This window comes from Pleurodeles waltl, chromosome 6 (assembly GCF_031143425.1).
Source record: "Pleurodeles waltl isolate 20211129_DDA chromosome 6, aPleWal1.hap1.20221129, whole genome shotgun sequence".
NCBI classification, from domain to species: Eukaryota; Metazoa; Chordata; class Amphibia; order Caudata; family Salamandridae; genus Pleurodeles; species Pleurodeles waltl.
Window position 1 is genome coordinate 9672114 of NC_090445.1, and position 22904 is coordinate 9695017.

Below are 22904 nucleotides of genomic sequence, written 5' to 3' on the forward strand. Positions count from 1 at the left end.
CCTATTCTCTCGATTCTTCCTTTGTGCAACGGTTGATGGTAATGCAGACTGTCCTGTCAAACCCCATCCATTGTGATAGGTGTTGATAGTTGCTAGGACTGTCCTCTCAGTCCTATCCGATGTAATATAGTTCACAGTAGTGTGGACTATCCTGTTGGCCCCATCCATGCGTATAGAGGTCACAGTAGCATGGACTGTCCTCTCAATCCCTTCCACTGCCATAGAGGTCACAGTAGCATGGACTGTCCTCTCAATCCCTTCCACTGGTATAGAGGTCACAGCATGGACTGTCCTCTCCATCCCTTCCACTGGTATAGAGGTCGCAGTAGCATGGACCGTCCTCTCAATCCCTTCCACTGGTATAGAGGTCACAGCATGGACTGCCCTCTCAATCCCTTGTATTGGTATAGAGGTCACAGCATGGACTGTCCTCCCAATCCCTTCCACTGGTATAGAGGTCACAGCATGGACTGTCCTCTCCATCCCTTCCACTGGTGTAGAGGTCACAGTAGCACGGACTGTCCTCTCAATCCCTTGTATTGGTATGGAGGTCACAGTAGCATGGACTGTCCTCTCCATCCCTTCCACTGGTATAGAGGTCACAGTAGCATGGACTGTCCTCTCAATGCCTTGTATTGGTATGGAGGTCACAGTAGCATGGACTGTCCTCTCCATCCCTTCCACTGGTATAGAGGTCACAGCATGGACTGTCCACTCCATCCCTTCCACTGGTATAGAGGCCACAGCATGGACTGTCCACTCCATCCCTTCCACTTGTATAGAGGTCACAGTAGCATGGACTGTCTTCTCCATCCCTTCCACTGGTATAGAGGTCACAGTAGCATGGACTGTCCTCTCAATCCCTTGTATTGGTATGGAGGTCACAGTAGCATGGACTGTCCTCTCAATCCCTTCCACTGGTATAGAGGTCACAGCATGGACTGTCCACTCCATCCCTTCCACTTGTATAGAGGTCACAGCATGGACTGTCCTCTCAATCACTTATATTGGTGTAGCGGTCACAGTAGCACGGACTGTCCTCTCCATCCCTTCCACTGGTGTAGAGGTCACAGTATCACGGACTGTCCTCTCCATCCCTTCCACTGGTGTAGAGGTCACAGTATCACGGACTGTCCTCTCCATCCCTTCCACTGGTGTAGAGGTAACAGTAGCACGGACTGTCCTCTCAATCCCTTGTATTGGTATGGAGGTCACCGTAGCATGGACTGTCCTCTCCATCCCTTCCACTGGTATAGAGGTCACAGTAGCATGGACTGTCCTCTCAATGCCTTGTATTGGTATGGAGGTCACAGTAGCATGGACTGTCCTCTCCATCCCTTCCACTGGTATAGAGGTCACAGCATGGACTGTCCACTCCATCCCTTCCACTGGTATAGAGGTCACAGCATGGACTGTCCACTCCATCCCTTCCACTTGTATAGAGGTCACAGTAGCATGGACTGTCCTCTCCATCCCTTCCACTGGTATAGAGGTCACAGTAGCATGGACTGTCCTCTCAATCCCTTGTATTGGTATGGAGGTCACAGTAGCATGGACTGTCCTCTCAATCCCTTACACTGGTATAGAGGTCACAGCATGGACTGTGTCCACTCCATCCCTTCCACTTGTATAGAGGTCACAGTAGCATGGACTGTCCTCTCAATCCCTTCCACTGGTATAGAGGTCACAGCATGGACTGTCCACTCCATCCCTTCCACTTGTATAGAGGTCACAGCATGGACTGTCCTCTCAATCACTTATATTGGTGTAGCGGTCACAGTAGCACGGACTGTCCTCTCAATCCCTTGTATTGGTATGGAGGTCACAGTAGCATGGACTGTCCTCTCCATCCCTTCCACTGGTATAGAGGTCACAGTAGCATGGACTGTCCTCTCAATGCCTTGTATTGGTATGGAGGTCACAGTAGCATGGACTGTCCTCTCCATCCCTTCCACTGGTATAGAGGTCACAGCATGGACTGTCCACTCCATCCCTTCCACTGGTATAGAGGTCACAGCATGGACTGTCCACTCCATCCCTTCCACTTGTATAGAGGTCACAGTAGCATGGACTGTCCTCTCCATCCCTTCCACTGGTATAGAGGTCACAGTAGCATGGACTGTCCTCTCAATCCCTTGTATTGGTATGGAGGTCACAGTAGCATGGACTGTCCTCTCAATCCCTTACACTGGTATAGAGGTCACAGCATGGACTGTCCACTCCATCCCTTCCACTTGTATAGAGGTCACAGTAGCATGGACTGTCCTCTCCATCCCTTCCACTGGTGTAGAGGTCACAGTATCACGGACTGTCCTCTCCATCCCTTCCACTGGTGTAGAGGTCACAGTATCACGGACTGTCCTCTCCATCCCTTCCACTGGTGTAGAGGTCACAGTATCACGGACTGTCCTCTCCATCCCTTCCACTGGTGTAGAGGTCACAGTATCACGGACTGTCCTCTCCATCCCTTCCACTGGTGTAGAGGTAACAGTAGCACGGACTGTCCTCTCAATCCCTTCCACTGGTATAGAGGTCACAGCATGGACTGTCCGTTCTTTTCAACATCTGATTAATTTTTAGAATCTACTCAGCATCATTTTTAGATAAAATAGCATGTTATATTGATTAGCTATATTAGACACTTATGTATTAACACATTTACCTATAGTCACATAATGTGCAAAAACCCTTAAATACATTGGTTGCTTAGTTCTAAAAAGAACTGTTGTATTCTCTCTATTCCAGAGAGATTCCCTGTAGTGTCAATCGAGGGTGAATGCGTGTGTGTTTGTATTTTCTAGTTTAATAGTTTGTCTCCTTTGGTCTAGTGGGGATTTGGTGTAGGTAGTGTCTTAGGTGAGTATGTGAAGGTATGGCTGTGTTTTCGTTATCGATGGATACTCTTGGTCTCGGGTGCAGATAGAGATGGTGTAAATAGTATCGTATGGTAGAGTGTGCCGTGTAGCTGGGATTGGCCCTCTCGAGGGACGTGGTAAGTGGAGAGGACAGTATCACAGTGCAGTAGAGGGGGAGCTGGTGTAAATAGTATCGTATGGTAGAGTGTGCCGTGTAGCTGGGATTGGCCCTCTCGAGGGACGTGGTAAGTGGAGTGGACAGTATCACAGTGCAGTAGAGGGGGAGCTGGTGTAAATAGTATCGTATGGTAGTGTGTGCCGTGTAGCTGGGATTTGCCCTCTCGAGGGACGTGGTAAGTGGAGTGGACAGTATCACAGTGCAGTAGAGGGGGAGCTGGTGTAAATAGTATCGTATGGTAGAGTGTGCCGTGTAGCTGGGATTGGCCCTCTCGAGGGACGTGGTAAGTGGAGTGGACAGTATCACAGTGCAGTAGAGGGGGAGCTGGTGTAAATAGTATTGTATGGTAGAGTGTGCCGTGTAGCTGGGATTGGCCCTCTCGAGGGACGTGGTAAGTGGAGTGGACAGTATCACAGTGCAGTAGAGGGGGAGCTGGTGTAAATAGTATTGTATGGTAGAGTGTGCCGTGTAGCTGGGATTTGCCCTCTCGAGGGACGTGGTAAGTGGAGTGGACAGTATCACAGTGCAGTAGAGGGGGAGCTGGTGTAAATAGTATCGTATGGTAGAGTGTGCCGTGTAGCTGGGATTGGCCCTCTCGAGGGACGTGGTAAGTGGAGTGGACAGTATCACAGTGCAGTAGAGGGGGAGCTGGTGTAAATAGTATTGTATGGTAGAGTGTGCCGTGTAGCTGGGATTGGCCCTCTCGATGGACGTGGTAAGTGGAGTGGACAGTATCACAGTGCAGTAGAGGGGGAGCTGGGGTAAATAGTATCGTATGGTAGAGTGTGCCGTGTAGCTGGGATTGGCCCTCTCGAGGGACGTGGTAAGTGGAGTGGACAGTATCACAGTGCAGTAGAGGGGGAGCTGGTGTAAATCGTATCGTATGGTAGAGTGTGCCGTGTAGCTGGGATTGGCCCTCTCGAGGGACGTGGTAAGTGGAGTGGACAGTATCACAGTGCAGTAGAGGGGGAGCTGGTGTAAATAGTATCGTACGGTAGAGTGTGCCGTGTAGCTGGGATTTGCCCTCTCGAGGGACGTGGTAAGTGGAGTGGACAGTATCACAGTGCAGTAGAGGGGGAGCTGGTGTAAATAGTATCGTATGGTAGAGTGTGCCGTGTAGCTGGGATTGGCCCTCTCGAGGGACGTGGTAAGTGGAGTGGACAGTATCACAGTGCAGTAGAGGGGGAGCTGGTGTAAATAGTATCGTACGGTAGAGTGTGCCGTGTAGCTGGGATTGGCCCTCTCGAGGGACGTGGTAAGTGGAGTGGACAGTATCACAGTGCAGTAGAGGGGGAGCTGGTGTAAATAGTATCGTATGGTAGAGTGTGCCGTGTAGCTGGGATTGGCCCTCTCGAGGGACGTGGTAAGTGGAGTGGACAGTATCACAGTGCAGTAGAGGGGGAGCTGGTGTAAATAGTATTGTATGGTAGAGTGTGCCATGTAGCTGGGATTGGCCCTCTCGATGGACGTGGTAAGTGGAGTGGACAGTATCACAGTGCAGTAGAGGGGGAGCTGGTGTAAATAGTATCGTATGGTAGAGTGTGCCGTGTAGCTGGGATTGGCCCTCTCGAGGGACGTGGTAAGTGGAGTGGACAGTATCACAGTGCAGTAGAGGGGGAGCTGGTGTAAATAGTATTGTACGGTAGAGTGTGCCGTGTAGCTGGGATTGGCCCTCTCGAGGGACGTGGTAAGTGGAGTGGACAGTATCACAGTGCAGTAGAGGGGGAGCTGGTGTAAATAGTATTGTATGGTAGAGTGTGCCGTGTAGCTGGGATTGGCCCTCTCGAGGGACGTGGTAAGTGGAGTGGACAGTATCACAGTGCAGTAGAGGGGGAGCTGGTGTAAATAGTATTGTATGGTAGAGTGTGCCGTGTAGCTGGGATTGGCCCTCTCGATGGACGTGGTAAGTGGAGTGGACAGTATCACAGTGCAGTAGAGGGGGAGCTGGTGTAAATAGTATTGTATGGTAGAGTGTGCCGTGTAGCTGGGATTGGCCCTCTCGAGGGATGTGGTAAGTGGAGTGGACAGTATCACAGTGCAGTAGAGGGGGAGCTGGTGTAAATAGTATCGTATGGTAGAGTGTGCCGTGTAGCTGGGATTTGCCCTCTCGAGGGACGTGGTAAGTGGAGTGGACAGTATCACAGTGCAGTAGAGGGGGAGCTGGTGTAAATAGTATCGTATGGTAGAGTGTGCCGTGTAGCTGGGATTGGCCCTCTCGAGGGACGTGGTAAGTGGAGTGGATAGTATCACAGTGCAGTAGAGGGGGAGCTGGTGTAAATAGTATCGTATGGTAGAGTGTGCCGTGTAGCTGGGATTTGCCCTCTCGAGGGACGTGGTAAGTGGAGTGGACAGTATCACAGTGCAGTAGAGGGGGAGCTGGTGTAAATAGTATTGTATGGTAGAGTGTGCCGTGTAGCTGGGATTGGCCCTCTCGATGGACGTGGTAAGTGGAGTGGACAGTATCACAGTGCAGTAGAGGGGGAGCTGGTGTAAATAGTATTGTATGGTAGTGTGTGCTGTGTAGCTGGGATTGGCCCTCTCGATGGACGTGGTAAGTGGAGTGGACAGTATCACAGTGCAGTAGAGGGGGAGCTGGTGTAAATAGTATTGTATGGTAGAGTGTGCCGTGTAGCTGGGATTGGCCCTCTCGAGGGACGTGGTAAGTGGAGTGGACAGTATCACAGTGCAGTAGAGGGGAGCTGGTGTAAATAGTATCGTATGGTAGAGTGTGCCGTGTAGCTCGGATTGGCCCTCTCGAGGGACGTGGTAAGTGGAGTGGACAGTATCACAGTGCAGTAGAGGGGGAGCTGGTGTAAATAGTATCGTATGGTAGAGTGTGCCGTGTAGCCGGGATTGGCCCTCTCGAGGGACGTGGTAAGTGGAGTGGACAGTATCACAGTGCAGTAGAGGGGGAGCTGGTGTAAATAGTATCGTATGGTAGTGTGTGCCGTGTAGCTGGGATTGGCCCTCTCGAGGGACGTGGTAAGTGGAGTGGACAGTATCACAGTGCAGTAGAGGGGGAGCTGGTGTAAATAGTATTGTATGGTAGAGTGTGCTGTGTAGCTGGGATTGGCCCTCTCGATGGACGTGGTAAGTGGAGTGGACAGTATCACAGTGCAGTAGAGGGGGAGCTGGTGTAAATAGTATTGTATGGTAGAGTGTGCCGTGTAGCTGGGATTGGCCCTCTCGAGGGACGTGGTAAGTGGAGTGGACAGTATCACAGTGCAGTAGAGGGGGAGCTGGTGTAAATAGTATTGTATGGTAGAGTGTGCCGTGTAGCTGGGATTGGCCCTCTCGAGGGACGTGGTAAGTGGAGTGGACAGTATCACAGTGCAGTAGAGGGGGAGCTGGGGTAAATGGTATCGTATGGTAGAGTGTGCCGTGTAGCTGGGATTGGCCCTCTCGAGGGACGTGGTAAGTGGAGTGGACAGTATCACAGTGCAGTAGAGGGGGAGCTGGTGTAAATAGTATTGTATGGTAGAGTGTGCCGTGTAGCTGGGATTGGCCCTCTCGAGGGACGTGGTAAGTGGAGTGGACAGTATCACAGTGCAGTAGAGGGGGAGCTGGTGTAAATAGTATCGTATGGTAGAGTGTGCCGTGTAGCTGGGATTGGCCCTCTCGAGGGACGTGGTAAGTGGAGTGGACAGTATCACAGTGCAGTAGAGGGGGAGCTGGTGTAAATAGTATCGTATGGTAGAGTGTGCCGTGTAGCTGGGATTTGCCCTCTCGAGGGACGTGGTAAGTGGAGTGGACAGTATCACAGTGCAGTAGAGGGGAGCTGGTGTAAATAGTATCGTATGGTAGAGTGTGCTGTGTAGCTGGGATTGGCCCTCTCGAGGGACGTGGTAAGTGGAGTGGACAGTATCACAGTGCAGTAGAGGGGGAGCTGGTGTAAATAGTATCGTATGGTAGAGTGTGCCGTGTAGCTGGGATTGGCCCTCTCGAGGGACGTGGTAAGTGGAGTGGACAGTATCACAGTGCAGTAGGGGGGGAGCTGGTGTAAATAGTATTGTATGGTAGAGTGTGCCGTGTAGCTGGGATTTGCCCTCTCGAGGGACGTTGTAAGTGGAGTGGACAGTATCACAGTGCAGTAGAGGGGAGCTGGTGTAAATAGTATCGTATGGTAGAGTGTGCTGTGTAGCTGGGATTGGCCCTCTCGAGGGACGTGGTAAGTGGAGTGGACAGTATCACAGTGCAGTAGAGGGGGAGCTGGTGTAAATAGTATCGTATGGTAGAGTGTGCCGTGTAGCTGGGATTGGCCCTCTCGAGGGACGTGGTAAGTGGAGTGGACAGTATCACAGTGCAGTAGAGGGGGAGCTGGTGTAAATAGTATTGTATGGTAGAGTGTGCCGTGTAGCTGGGATTTGCCCTCTCGAGGGACGTTGTAAGTGGAGTGGACAGTATCACAGTGCAGTAGAGGGGGAGCTGGTGTAAATAGTATTGTATGGTAGAGTGTGCTGTGTAGCTGGGATTGGCCCTCTCGATGGACGTGGTAAGTGGAGTGGACAGTATCACAGTGCAGTAGAGGGGGAGCTGGTGTAAATAGTATTGTATGGTAGAGTGTGCCGTGTAGCTGGGATTGGCCCTCTCGAGGGACGTGGTAAGTGGAGTGGACAGTATCACAGTGCAGTAGAGGGGGAGCTGGTGTAAATAGTATCGTATGGTAGAGTGTGCCGTGTAGCTGGGATTGGCCCTCTCGAGGGACGTGGTAAGTGGAGTGGACAGTATCACAGTGCAGTAGAGGGGGAGCTGGTGTAAATAGTATTGTATGGTAGAGTGTGCCGTGTAGCTGGGATTTGCCCTCTCGAGGGACGTGGTAAGTGGAGTGGACAGTATCACAGTGCAGTAGAGGGGGAGCTTGTGTAAATAGTATCGTATGGTAGAGTGTGCCGTGTAGCTGGGATTGGCCCTCTCGAGGGACGTGGTAAGTGGAGTGGACAGTATCACAGTGCAGTAGAGGGGGAGCTGGTGTAAATAGTATCGTATGGTAGAGTGTGCCGTGTAGCTGGGATTGGCCCTCTCGAGGGACGTGGTAAGTGGAGTGGACAGTATCACAGTGCAGTAGAGGGGGAGCTGGTGTAAATAGTATTGTATGGTAGAGTGTGCCGTGTAGCTGGGATTTGCCCTCTCGAGGGACGTGGTAAGTGGAGTGGACAGTATCACAGTGCAGTAGAGGGGGAGCTGGTGTAAATAGTATCGTATGGTAGAGTGTGCTGTGTAGCTGGGATTTGCCCTCTCGAGGGACGTGGTAAGTGGAGTGGACAGTATCACAGTGCAGTAGAGGGGGAGCTGGTGTACATAGTATCTTATGGTAGAGTGTGCCGTGTAGCTGGGATTGGCCCTCTCGAGGGACGTGGTAAGTGGAGTGGACAGTATCACAGTAGAGGGGGAGCTGGTGTAAATAGTATCGTATGGTAGAGTGTGCCGTGTAGCTGGGATTGGCCCTCTCGAGGGACGTGGTAAGTGGAGTGGACAGTATCACAGTGCAGTAGAGGGGGAGCTGGTGTAAATAGTATCGTATGGTAGAGTGTGCCGTGTAGCTGGGATTGGCCCTCTCGAGGGACGTGGTAAGTGGAGTGGACAGTATCTCAGTGCAGTAGAGGGGGAGCTGGTGTAAATAGTATTGTATGGTAGAGTGTGCCGTGTAGCTGGGATTTGCCCTCTCGAGGGACGTTGTAAGTGGAGTGGACAGTATCACAGTGCAGTAGAGGGGGAGCTGGTGTAAATAGTATTGTATGGTAGAGTGTGCTGTGTAGCTGGGATTGGCCCTCTCGATGGACGTGGTAAGTGGAGTGGACAGTATCACAGTGCAGTAGAGGGGGAGCTGGTGTAAATAGTATTGTATGGTAGAGTGTGCCGTGTAGCTGGGATTGGCCCTCTCGAGGGACATGGTAAGTGGAGTGGACAGTATCACAGTGCAGTAGAGGGGGAGCTGGTGTAAGTGGTATCTGATCGTTTAGTGTGCAGTGTACCTGGGATTCTCCCTCGTGAGGGATGGGTGTCTGTTGTCTGTGGGGTGGGCAGTATCTCGGTGCTGTGGGTTTCACTGTTCTGGGGGTGGGAGGGCACCTGGTGTGGGTACCACCTCAGTGCAGAGAATACGCTGTGGCTGGGTGTGTATCTGGGCAAAAGATCAGTGCCTGTCCACCTCTTGCAGCAGGCCAGACGCTCTATGTGAATGTTTGTTGTCGATGTCTGTGTCCTTCAGCCTCTCACCAGGCCTTGCCTCTTCATCTTGTGCAGGTGGAGTCGCAAAGGAAAAGCCAGTGCCACCGCTCGAGCAGGAATAAATCGCACGACCGCTGCAAGGATGATGACGCATGCCCTACCGAAGCCGAAAATGCAAGACTCAGGCGCTGCATTGATCGCATCAAGGAGGAAAAATCTTGTCAAATGTATGTACACTAGAGGGCAGTAGCCTGGGGTATGTGCCGTACCGGAGCAGGCTTCTTTTGTGTGCTCTTCCCTGGTGTATGTGCAATATCAAGTCGAGCTTCATTTGTCCTCTGTACCCCGGGGATGACAATAATGGCGGTGTATGTATGTACAATACCGAATGGGCTCTATCTGTGTGCTACACCCTGGAGATGTTGATACATCTTTATGCTGTGCTGGGAGGGGCTCCATCTGCGTGCTGTACCCTGGAGATGGTGCTATGTGTAAGTAGTAGATTGGGGCGGGACTCCGTCTGGGTGCCGTACCCTGGGGTTGGTGGTATGTGTAAGTAGTATATTGGGGCGGGACTCCGTCTGGGTGCCGTACCCTGGGGATGGTGGTATGTGTAAGTAGTATATTGGGGCGGGACTCCGTCTGGGTGCTCTACCCTGGGGATGGTGGTATGTGTAAGTAGTATATTGGGTCGGGACTCCGTCTGGGTGCCGTACCCTGGGGATGGTGGTATGTGTAAGTAGTATATTGGGGCGGGACTCTGTCTAGGTGCCGTACCCTGGGGATGGAGGTATGTGTAAGTAGTATATTGGGGCGGGACTCTGTCTGGGTGCTCTACCCTGGAGATGGTGCTATGTGTAAGTAGTATATTGGGGCAGGACTCCGTCTGGGTGCCGTACCCTGGGGATGGTGGTATGTGTAAGTAGTATATTGGGGCGGGACTCCGTCTGGGTGCTCTACCCTGGGGATGGTGGTATGTGTAAGTAGTATATTGGGGCGGGACTCCGTCTGGGTGCCGTACCCTGGGGATGGTGGTATGTGTAAGTAGTATATTGGGGCAGGACTCCGTCTGGGTGCTCTACCCTGGGGATGGTGGTATGTGTAAGTAGTATATTGGGGCAGGACTCCGTCTGGGTGCTCTACCCTGAGGATGGTGGTATGTGTAAGTAGTATATTGGGGCAGGACTCCGTCTGGGTGCTCTACCCTGAGGATGGTGGTATGTGTAAGTAGTATATTGGGGCAGGACTCCGTCTGGGTGCTGTACCCTGGGGATGGTGGTATGTGTCAGTAGTATATTGGGGCAGGACTGCGTCTGGGTGCTGTACCCTGGGGATGTTGATACATCTAGGTGCTGTGCTGGGAGGGGCTCCGTCTGGGTGCTGTACCCTGGGGATGGTGGTACGTGTCAGTAGTATATTGGGGCGGGACTCCGTCTGGGTGCTGTACCCTGGGGATGATGGTATGTGTAAGTAGTATATTGGGGCGGGACTCCATCTGGGTGCCGTACCCTGGGTATGGTGGTATGTGTCAGTAGTATATTGGGGCGGGACTCCGTCTGGGTGGTCTACCCTGGGGATGGTGGTATGCGTAAGTAGTATATTGGGGCGGGACTCTGTCTGGGTGCTGTACCCTGGGGATGGTGGTATGTGTAAGTAGTATATTGGGGAAGGACTGTGTCTGGGTGCTGTACCCTGGGGACGGTGGTATGTGTAAGTAGTATATTGGGGCGGGACTGTGTCTGGGTGCCGTACACTGGGGATGGTGGTATGTGTAAGTAATATATTGGGGCGGGACTCCGTCTGGGTGCGGTACCCTGGGGATGGTGGTATGTGTAAGTATTATATTGGGGCGGGACTCCGTCTGGGTGCTGTACCCTGGGGTTGGTGGTATGTATAAGTAGTATATTGGGGCGGGCCTCCGTCTGGGTGCTGTGCCCTGGGGATGGTGGTATGTGTCAGTAGTATATTGGGGCGGGACTCCGTCTGGGTGCTGTGCCCTGGGGATGGTGGTATGTGTCAGTAGTATATTGGGGCGGGACTCCGTCTGGGTGCTGTACCCTGGGGATGGTGGTATGTGTAAGTAGTATATTGGGGCGGGACTCCGTCTGGGTGCCGTACCCTGGGCATGGTGGTATGTGTAAGTAGTATATTGGGGTGGGACTCCGCCTGGGTGCCGTACCCTGGGGATGTTGGTATGTGTAAGTAGTATATTGGGGCGGGACTCCGTCTGGGTGTTCTACCCTGGGGATGGTGGTATGTGTAAGTAGTATATTGGGGCGGGACTCCGTCTGGGTGCTCTACCCTGGGGATGGTGCTATGTGTAAGAAGTATATTGGGGCAGGACTCCGTCTGGGTGCTCTACCCTGAGGATGGTGGTATGTGTAAGTAGTATATTGGGGCAGGACTCCGTCTGGGTGCCGTACCCTGGGGATGGTGCTATGTGTAAGTAGTATATTGGGGCGGGACTCTGTCTGGGTGCGGTACCCTGGGGATGGTGCTATGTGTAAGTAGTATATTGGGGCGGGACTCCGTCTGGGTGCTGTACCCTGGGGATGGAGGTATGTGTCAGTAGTATATTGGGGCGGGACTCCGTCTGGGTGCCGTACCCTGGGGATGGTGGTATGCGTAAGTAGTATATTGGGGCGGGACTCTGTCTGGGTGCTCTACCCTGGAGATGGTGCTATGTGTAAGTAGTATATTGGGGCAGGACTCCGTCTGGGTGCCGTACCCTGGGGATGGTGGTATGTGTAAGTAGTATATTGGGGCGGGACTCCGTCTGGGTGCTGTACCCTGGGGATGGTGGTATGTGTCAGTAGTATATTGGGGCAGGACTGCGTCTGGGTGCTGTACCCTGGGGATGTTGATACATCTAGGTGCTGTGCTGGGAGGGGCTCCGTCTGGGTGCTCTACCCTGGGGATGGTGGTATGTGTAAGTAGTATATTGGGGCAGGACTCCGTCTGGGTGCTCTACCCTGAGGATGGTGGTATGTGTAAGTAGTATATTGGGGCAGGACTCCGTCTGGGTGCCGTACCCTGGGGATGGTGGTATGTGTAAGTAGTATATTGGGGCAGGACTCCGTCTGGGTGCTGTACCCTGGGGATGGTGGTATGTGTAAGTAGTATATTGGGGCAGGACTCCGTCTGGGTGCTCTACCCTGGGGATGGTGGTATGTGTAAGTAGTATATTGGGTCGGGACTCCGTCTGGGTGCTGTACCCTGGGGATGGTGGTACGTGTCAGTAGTATATTGGGGCGGGACTCCGTCTGGGTGCTGTACCCTGGGGATGGTGGTATGTGTAAGTAGTATATTGGGGCGGGACTCCATCTGGGTGCCGTACCCTGGGTATGGTGGTATGTGTCAGTAGTATATTGGGGCGGGACTCCGTCTGGGTGGTCTACCCTGGGGATGGTGGTATGCGTAAGTAGTATATTGGGGCGGGACTCTGTCTGGGTGCTGTACCCTGGGGATGGTGGTATGTGTAAGTAGTATATTGGGGCGGGACTGTGTCTGGGTGCTGTACCCTGGGGACGGTGGTATGTGTAAGTAGTATATTGGGGCGGGACTGTGTCTGGGTGCCGTACACTGGGGATGGTGGTATGTGTAAGTAGTATATTGGGGCGGGACTCCGTCTGGGTGCGGTACCCTGGGGATGGTGGTATGTGTAAGTAGTATATTGGGGCGGGACTCCGTCTGGGTGCTGTACCCTGGGGTTGGTGGTATCTATATGTAGTATATTGGGGCGGGACTCCGTCTGGGTGCTGTGCCCTGGGGATGGTGGTATGTGTCAGTAGTATATTGGGGCGGGACTCCGTCTGGGTGCTGTGCGCTGGGGATGGTGGTATGTGTCAGTAGTATATTGGGGCGGGACTCCGTCTGGGTGCTGTACCCTGGGGATGGTGGTATGTGTCAGTAGTATATTGGGGCGGGACTCCGTCTGGGTGCTGTACCCTGGGGATGGTGGTATGTGTAAGTAGTATATTGGGGCGGGACTCCGTCTGGGTGCTGTACCCTGGGGATGGTGGTATGTGTAAGTAGTAGATTGGGGCGGGACTCCGTCTGGGTGCCGTACCCTGGGCATGGTGGTATGTGTAAGTAGTATATTGGGGCGGGACCCCGTCTGGGTGCCGTACCCTGGGGATGGTGGTATGTGTAAGTAGTATATTGGGGCGGGACTCCGTCTGGGTGCCGTACCCTGGGGATGGTGGTATGTGTAAGTAGTATATTGGGGCGGGACTCTGTCTGGGTGCTCTACCCTGGAGATGGTGCTATGTGTAAGTAGTATATTGGGGCAGGACTCCGTCTGGGTGCCGTACCCTGGGGATGGTGGTATGTGTAAGTAGTATATTGGGGCGGGACTCCGTCTGGGTGCCGTACCCTGGGGATGGTGGTATGTGTAAGTAGTATATTGGGGCGGGACTCTGTCTGGGTGCTCTACCCTGGAGATGGTGCTATGTGTAAGTAGTATATTGGGGCAGGACTCCGCCTGGGTGCCGTACCCTGGGGATGTTGGTATGTGTAAGTAGTATATTGGGGCGGGACTCCGTCTGGGTGTTCTACCCTGGGGATGGTGGTATGTGTAAGTAGTATATTGGGGCGGGACTCCGTCTGGGTGCCGTACCCTGGGGATGGTGGTATGTGTAAGTAGTATATTGGGGCGGGACTCCGTCTGGGTGCCGTACCCTGGGGATGGTGCTATGTGTAAGTAGTATATTGGGGCGGGACTCCGTCTGGGTGCCGTACCCTGGGGTTGGTGCTATGTGTAAGTAGTATATTGGGGCGGGACTCCGTCTGGGTGCCGTACCCTGGGGATGGAGGTATATGTCAGTAGTATATTGGGGCGGGACTCCGTCTGGGTGCCGTACCCTGGGGATGGTGGTATGTGTCAGTAGTATATTGGGGCGGGACTCCGTCTGGGTGCTGTACCCTGGGGATGGTGGTATGTGTCAGTAGTATATTGGGGCGGGACTCCGTCTGGGTGCTGTACCCTGGGGATGGTGGTATGTGTAAGTAGTATATTGGGGCGGGACTCCGTCTGGGTGCTCTACCCTGGGGATGGTGGTATGTGTAAGTAGTATATTGGGGAGGGGCTCCGTCTGGGTGCTGTACCCTGGGGATGGTGGTATGTGTAAGTAGTATATTGGGGAGGGGCTCCGTCTGGGTGCGGTACCCTGGGGATGGTGGTATGTGTCAGTAGTATATTGGGGCGGGACTCCGTCTGGGTGCCGTACCCTGGGGATGGTGGTATGTGTAAGTAGTATATTGGGGCGGGACTCCGTCTGGGTGCCGTACCCTGGGGATGGTGGTATGTGTCAGTAGTATATTGGGGCGGGACTCCGTCTGGGTGCCGTACCCTGGGGATGGTGGTATGTGTCAGTAGTATATTGGGGCGGGACTCCGTCTGGGTGCCGTACCCTGGGGATGGTGGTATGTGTCAGTTGTATATTGGGGCGGGACTCCGTCTTGGTGCCATACCCTGGGGATGGTGGTATGTGTCAGTAGTATATTGGGGCGGTACTCCGTCTGGGTGCCGTACCCTGTGGATGGTGATACATATATGTGCCATACTGGAAGGAGCTCCATCTGTATGATGTACCCCTGCCCTGAGGATGGTGGTATGTGTTCGATGGCATGTGTAGCTGCAGATACACATGTTGTGCATAGCCCGCCATCTGGTGTTGGGTCGGAGTGTTACAAGTTGTTTTTCTTCGAAGAAGTCTTTCGAGTCACGAGACCGAGGGACTCCTCCTCTTTTGCTTCCATTGCGCATGGGCGTCGACTCCATCTTCGATTGTTTTCTTTCCGCCATCGGGTTCGGACGTGTTCCTTTTCGCTCCGGGTTTTCGAACGGAAAGATAGTTAAAAATTCGGAAAATTACGTCGGTATTGTTGCGTTCGGGATCGGGTTAGATAGAATCGACACCGAATCGAATCGTGAAGAGCTCCGGTAGCCCTTCGGGGTAATTTCGATCCCCCGTCGGGGCCTGGTCGGCCCGACCGCGTGTAACATCGAGGCTCATGGAACGGACCCCGTTCCGATTCTGCCCTAAATGCCACAACAAATACCCATATACAGACCAACATTTGGTCTGTAACCTGTGCCTGTCGCCCGAGCACAAGGAAGAAACTTGTGAGGCCTGTCGCGCGTTTCGATCCCGAAAGACGCTCCGTGACCAGCGAGCCAGAAGATTACAGATGGCGTCCACGCCGACAGAACACCGAGAGTTCGAGGAACAAGGAGAAGAGGAAGCCTTCTCTACCCCTGAATCGGACTCGGAGGAATTCGACGTCCACGAAACAGTGAGTAAGACGTCGAAGCCAGCACACAAGAAAACAGACAAGGCCCAGGGGACGCCACTGCCAACAGGCCATGGCTCAACCCATAAAGTCGGTGACCGCCCATCGGCACCGAAAAAGGCCGAACTAGTGCCGAGATCGTCCGACTCGGGTCGAGACACAGGCATGCAGCAATCTCGGGACCGAGAAAGTGCTGCCGACAAAGATCGACGCCGAGACATCGGAGCCGAAGCTGCTCGACGCAGAGACAGCGGCACCGAGGAGGATCGACGCCGAGAAGTTTCGACTCCAAAAAAGAGAAGTCGCCTCGGAGCCGAAAACGAGTAAGGACATAGTTTCGGTGCCGAAACGACCGGCAACCGAGCCAACAACCAGCTCATAATCAGAAGAGCAATCACTGTCCTCTCAATTGCGCAAACATAGATTCGAGGAAGAGTTACAGTCCACTGAAGTAGACCACACTCAAAAGCGGATCTTTATACAGAGTGGAACAGGGAAGATCAGCACCCTTCCCCCTATTGGGAGAAAAAGGAGACTTGAGTTCCAAATACAGGAACAAGCACCACAAACAAAAGTGGTGAAGAAGGTAACTCGGCCACCCTCTCCTCCACCTGTAACTTACATATCATCGGCACAGACTCCGTCACACTCACCGGCTCACACCACCATGAGCCAAGATGACCAGGACGCTTGGGACCTATACGACGCCCCAGTGTCAGACAACAGTCCGGAGGCGTATCCTACCAAGCCCTCACCACCAGAGGACAGCACAGCGTATTCACAGGTGGTAGCTAGGGCAGCAGAGTTCCATAACGTGTCGCTACACTCGGAACCTGTCGAGGATGACTTCCTTTTCAACACCCTCTCCTCCACCCATAGCACCTACCAGAGCCTGCCTATGCTCCCAGGAATGCTGAGGCACGCAAAGCAAATCTTCAAAGAGCCTGTCAAGAGTAGAGCAATAACACCAAGGGTGGAAAAGAAATACAAAGCACCGCCCACAGACCCTGTTTTCATCACCTCACAACTCCCACCAGATTCGGTTGTAGTAGGGGCAGCTCGCAAGAGAGCCAACTCTCACACGTCAGGCGATGCACCACCTCCGGATAAAGAAAGCCGCAAGTTCGACGCAGCCGGAAAAAGGGTCGCAGTACAAGCTGCAAACCAGTGGCGCATCGCTAACTCTCAAGCGCTCCTAGCGCGATATGATAGAGCCCATTGGGACGAGATGCAGCACCTCATCGAGCATCTACCCAAGGATTTACAAAAAAGGGCGAAACAGGTGGTTGAGGAGGGACAAAATATCTCCAATAACCAAATACGCTCCTCTATGGATGCAGCTGACACAGCTGCAAGAACAATTAACACAGCAGTAACCATAAGAAGGCACGCGTGGTTACGCACATCTGGCTTTAAACCGGAGATACAGCAAGCGGTGCTCAATATGCCATTCAATGAGCAACAATTGTTCGGACCTGAAGTGGACACGGCAATTGAGAAGCTAAAAAAGGACACTGACACTGCCAAGGCCATGGGCGCACTCTATTCCCCGCAGGGCAGAGGCACTTTCGGCACCTTCCGCAAAACAACCTTCAGAGGGGGGTTTCGGGGTCAGGCCACACAAGCCAGTACCTCACACTCAACACCATCTACCTACCAGGGACAGTACCAAAGGGGAGGCTTTCGGGGCCAGTACAGAGGAGGACAATTCCCTAGAAACAGGGGAAGATTTCAAAGCCCAAAAACACCTGCAACCAAACAGTGACTCACAGGTCACTCATCCCCTCCACACAACACCAGTGGGGGGAAGAATAAGTCAGTATTACCAATCTTGGGAGGAAATAACAACAGACACTTGGGTCTTAGCAATTATCCAACATGGTTATTGCATAGAATTTCTCCAAATCCCTCCAAATATACCACCAAAAACACAGAATATATCAAAACAGCATTCAGACCTGGAAATAGAAGTTCAAGCATTACTGCAAAAGAACGCAATAGAACTGGTACCAGGTACACAAATAAACAGAGGAGTTTACTCACTGTACTTTCTAATACCAAAAAAGGACAAAACACTGAGACCAATCCTAGATCTCAGAACACTAAACACCTACATCAAATCAGAACACTTTCACATGGTCACGCTACAAGAAGTGTTACCATTGCTAAATCAACAAGACTACATGACAACCTTAGATCTCAAAGACGCATATTTCCACATACCGGTACATCCCTCGCACAGGAAATACCTAAGGTTCGTATTCAAAGGAATACATTACCAATTCAAAGTATTGGCGTTTGGTATAACAACAGCACCAAGAGTCTTTACAAAATGCCTAGCAGTAGTAGCTGCACACATCAGAAGGCAGCAAATACACGTATTCCCGTATCTAGACGATTGGCTAATCAAGACCAACTCACTGACAAAGTGTTCACACCACACAGATCAGGTCATACAAACCCTCTACAAACTCGGTTTCTCCGTCAACTATGCGAAATCACGCGTTCTGCCGTGCAAAGTACAGCAATACCTAGGAGCAACAATAGACACAACAAGGGGAATAGCCACTCCAAGTCCACAAAGGGTTCAAAATTTCCAAAAAGTTATACAAACCATGTATCCAACACAAAAAATACAGGCAAAGACGGTATTACAACTCCTAGGCATGATGTCCTCATGCATAGCCATTGTCCCGCATGCAAGACTGCACATGAGGCCCTTACAACAGTGCCTAGCATCACAATGGTCACAAGCACAGGGTCACCTTCTAGATCTGGTGTTGATAGACCGCCAAACATACATCTCGCTTCTATGGTGGAACAGTATAAATTTAAACAAAGGGCGGCCTTTCCAAGACCCAGTGCCACAATACGTGATAACAACAGATGCTTCCATGACAGGGTGGGGAGCACACCTCAATCAACACAGCATCCATTGACAATGGGACGTACACCAAACAAAGCTGCATATAAATCACCTCGAACTGCTAGCAGTTTTCCTAGCGTTAAAAGCATTCCAACCCATCATAACCCACAAGTACATTCTTGTCAAAACAGACAACATGACAACAATGTATTATCTAAACAAACAGGGGGGGACACACTCGACACAGCTGTGCCTCCTGGCACAAAAAATATGGCAATGGGCAATTCACAACCACATTCGCCTAATAGCACAGTTTATTCCGGGAATCCAGAATCAACTTGCAGACAATCTCTCTCGAGATCACCAACAGGTCCACGAATGGGAAATTCACCCCCAAATTCTAAACACTTACTTCAAAATTTGGGGAACACCTCAAATATACTTATTTGCAACAAAGGAGAACGCAAAATGCCAAAACTTCGCATCCAGATACCCACACAGGCAGTCCCAAGGCAATGCCCTATGGATGAACTGGTCAGGGATATTTGCGTACGCTTTTCCCCCTCTCCCTCTCCTTCCATATCTAGTAAACAAATTGAGTCAAAACTAACTCAAACTCATACTGATAGCACCAACATGGGCGAGGCAACCATGGTACACAACACTGCTAGACCTATCAGTAGTACCCCACGTCAAGTTACCCAACAGGCCAGATCTGTTAACACAACACAAACAACCGATCAGGCATCCAAACCCAGCATCGCTGAATCTAGCAATCTGGCTCCTGAAATCCTAGAATTCGGACACTTAAACCTCACCCAAGAATGTATGGAAGTCATAAAGCAAGCTAGAAGACCATCCACTAGACACTGCTATGCAAGCAAATGGAAAAGGTTTGTTTGCTACTGCCATAATAATCAAATTCAACCATTACACGCATCTCAAAAGGATGTAGTGGGTTACTTACTACACTTACAAAAATCAAACCTGGCCTTCTCTTCCATTAAAATACACCTCGCAGCAATATCTGCATACCTGCAGATTACCCATTCAACTTCACTATTTAGGATACCTGTCATTAAAGCGTTTATGGAAGGCCTCAAAAGAATTATACCACCAAGGACACCACCCGTTCCTTCATGGAACCTCAACATCGTCTTAACGAGACTCATGGGTCCACCTTTTGAACCCATGCATTCTTGCGAAATACAATTCCTAACCTGGAAAGTTGCATTTCTCATCGCCATCACATCTCTAAGAAGAGTAAGTGAAATTCAGGCGTTTACAATACAAGAACCTTATATCCAAATACACAAAAATAAGGTAGTCCTAAGAACCAATCCAAAATTTCTACCAAAGGTTATTTCACCGTTCCACTTAAATCAAACGGTAGAACTACCAGTGTTCTTCCCACAGCCAGATTCGGTAGCTGAAAGGGCACTACATACATTAGACATCAGAAGAGCACTAATGTACTACATTGACAGAACAAAACAAATCAGAAAAACAAAACAACTGTTTATTGCATTCCAAAAACCTCATACAGGAAACCCAATATCAAAACAGGGTATAGCCAGATGGATAGTTAAATGCATCCAAATCTGCTACCTTAAAGCCAAAAGGGAGCTGCCCATTACACCAAGGGCACACTCAACCCGAAAGAAAGGCGCTAGCATGGCCTTCCTAGGGAATATTCCAATGCACGAGATATGTAAGGCAGCCACATAGTCTACGCCTCACACATTTACTAAGCACTACTGTGTAGACGTGCTATCCGCACAACAAGCCACAGTAGGTCAAGCCGTACTAAGAACTTTATTTCAGACTACTCCCACTCCTACAGGCTGAACCACCGCTTTTGGGGAGATAACTGCTTACTAGTCTATGCACAACATGTGTATCTGCAGCTACACATGCCATCGAACTGAAAATGTCACTTACCCAGTGTACATCTGTTCGTGGCATTAGTCGCTGCAGATTCACATGTGCCCACCTGCCTCCCCGGGAGCCTGTAGCCGTTTGGAAGTTATCTTCAACTTTGTACATTTGTAAATATATTACTTAAACCTTAATTGGTACATACTTATTCACTCCATTGCATGGGCACTATTACTAACACACACAACTCCTACCTCACCCTCTGCGGGGAAAACAATCAAAGATGGAGTCGACGCCCATGCGCAATGGAAGCAAAAGAGGAGGAGTCCCTCGGTCTCGTGACTCGAAAGACTTCTTCGAAGAAAAACAACTTGTAACACTCCGACCCAACACCAGATGGCGGGCTATGCACAACATGTGAATCTGCAGCGACTAATGCCACGAACAGATGTACACTGGGTAAGTGACATTTTCATTCAGTCGTATCCTGGGGCGTCCTTTGGTAACTTTGACATCTGTCGGGTCCTTAACCTCTTAATAAAGTTTTGAAATCGGAGTCAATGGGTGAAAGACGCCAGACAGAAGGCTACCATATATCAACTCACTTTGGCGTACTTGTGTTTGCCCCATTCTCTTCTGGCCCTTGGGTGTCATGAGGCAGTAGGTTTGGGTCCAGATTTTCAAAGTGAGCTTAGTTGTACAGAGTTACACTCGGAATGCATATCGTCTGGCTTTTTAGCTTGAAATAAAATGAAACCCAACTTATGTCTAGGTACAAATGAGCAGTATAAACTCACTAATCGAGAACTTGCTCATGCACTCACTAATAAAGCTAAGAAGTGGCCGCCTGTCTGTGTTTGTGGTTACAGAAAACAGTAAACAGACACAGGGAGAGCAGGACTATTGAGCTGAATTTGAAAGTAGATCAGCACCAAAACAACCGGATTGACAGAATTCCTGTGTTCTTACTTTTATGTTTATTCAGTGCTAAGAGAGCATTCTAGAAAGCCATTGGAGTAACAAGGTGGGCTCAGGCGTTTACAAGTTATTTTCCTTCAAATAAATCTTTTGAGTAACAAGGTGGGCTGGGGTGTGTGAAAGTTGTTTTCATTCAAAGAAATCTTTCGAGTAACAAGGTATGATGTGACTCCTCCCGTATTTGGTACTGTGCATAGGCACCAGCTCCATTGTTAGATTGAATTTTTGCCCAGCGGGTGAAAGATAGGATGAAGTGGTGAATCCCACAATCATTTATGTAGTGTGGCAAATCACCAGTGAAGTTCTCGAAGTGCTGAAGTGGTGAGTACAGATAGTGTGATAACCGTCACTACAGTAGGAGGGTGTCTGTGAATCTACAGCGGTTTACAGGGTAACGTATTCCATTCTTAGCATATGTGGCTGTAGATACATCTGTTCTGCATAGATTGTTAATTTGCAGCCCTACATGCTGCGAACAGATGCTCAGATAGTGTGATAACCGTCAGTACAGCAGGAGGGTGTCTGTGAATCTACAGCGGTTTACAGGGTAACGTATTCCATTCTTAGCATATGTGGCTGTAGATACATCTGTTCTGCATAGATTGTTAATTCGCAGCCCTACATGCTGCAAACAGATGCTCAGATAGTGTGATAACCGTCAGTACAGCAGGAGGGTGTCTGTGAATCTACAGCGGTTTACAGGGTAACGTGTTCCATTCTTAGCATATGTGGCTGTAGATACATCTGTTCTGCATAGATTGTTAATCTGCAGCCGTACATGCTGCGAACAGATGCTCAGATCGTGTGATAACCGTCAGTACAGCAGGAGGGTGTCTGTGAATCTACAGCGGTTTACAGGGTAACGTATTCCATTCTTAGCATATGTGGCTGTAGATACATATGTTCTGCATAGATTGTTAATCTGCAGCCCTACATGCTGCGAACAGATGCTTAAATGGAATGTAACATCTCCTTGTGTGTCCGAAGACTTGGAAAAAGATGCATGAGGGATTGAAACTTCCCTGCCATGTCTGTACCAAGTTAGTCCAAGGACACCTCGAATGATGGGTGAAGAGGAGTCAGGTGGCGGTGGCCTTGGTTTAAGGACACCGCAGATGATGGGCAAAGATGAGTCAAGGAGGCCTCACTACAAGAACACCACAGATACTGGATGAAGATGAGTCAAGGAAGCCTCACTACAAGAACACCACAGATACTGGATGAAGATGAGTCAAGGAGGCCTCACTACAAGAACACCACAGATACTGGATGAAGATGAGTCAAGGAAGCCTCACTACAAGAACACCACAGATACTGGATGAAGATGAGTCAAGGAGGCCTCACTACAAGAACACCACAGATACTGGATGAAGATGAGTCAAGGAGGCTTCACTACAAGAACACCACAGATACTGGATGAAGATGAGTCAAGGAAGCCTCACTACAAGAACACCACAGATACTGGATGAAGATGAGTCAAGGAAGCCTCACTACAAGAACACCACAGATACTGGATGAAGATGAGTCAAGGAGGCCTCACTACAAGAACACCACAGATACTGGATGAAGATGAGTCAAGGAGGCCTCACTACAAGAACACCACAGATACTGGATGAAGATGAGTCAAGGAGGCCTCACTACAAGAACACCACAGATACTGAATGAAGATGAGTCAAGGAGGCCTCAC

At 50.8% G+C, this 22904-nt stretch overlaps 1 protein-coding gene across 8 annotated transcripts in view; it reads left to right on the forward strand.

Moving 5' to 3' along the window:
• ODF2 (outer dense fiber of sperm tails 2) overlaps window positions 1–22904 on the forward strand; it is a 239552-nt gene that overhangs the window by 95615 nt on the left and 121033 nt on the right. For all 8 annotated transcript variants that reach the window (XM_069236996.1, XM_069236995.1, XM_069236999.1 and 5 more), the window contains one exon: window positions 9277–9428. In XM_069236996.1, coding sequence (XP_069093097.1) covers window positions 9277–9428 — 152 coding nt within the window. The remainder of the gene's footprint in view (window positions 1–9276; window positions 9429–22904) is intronic.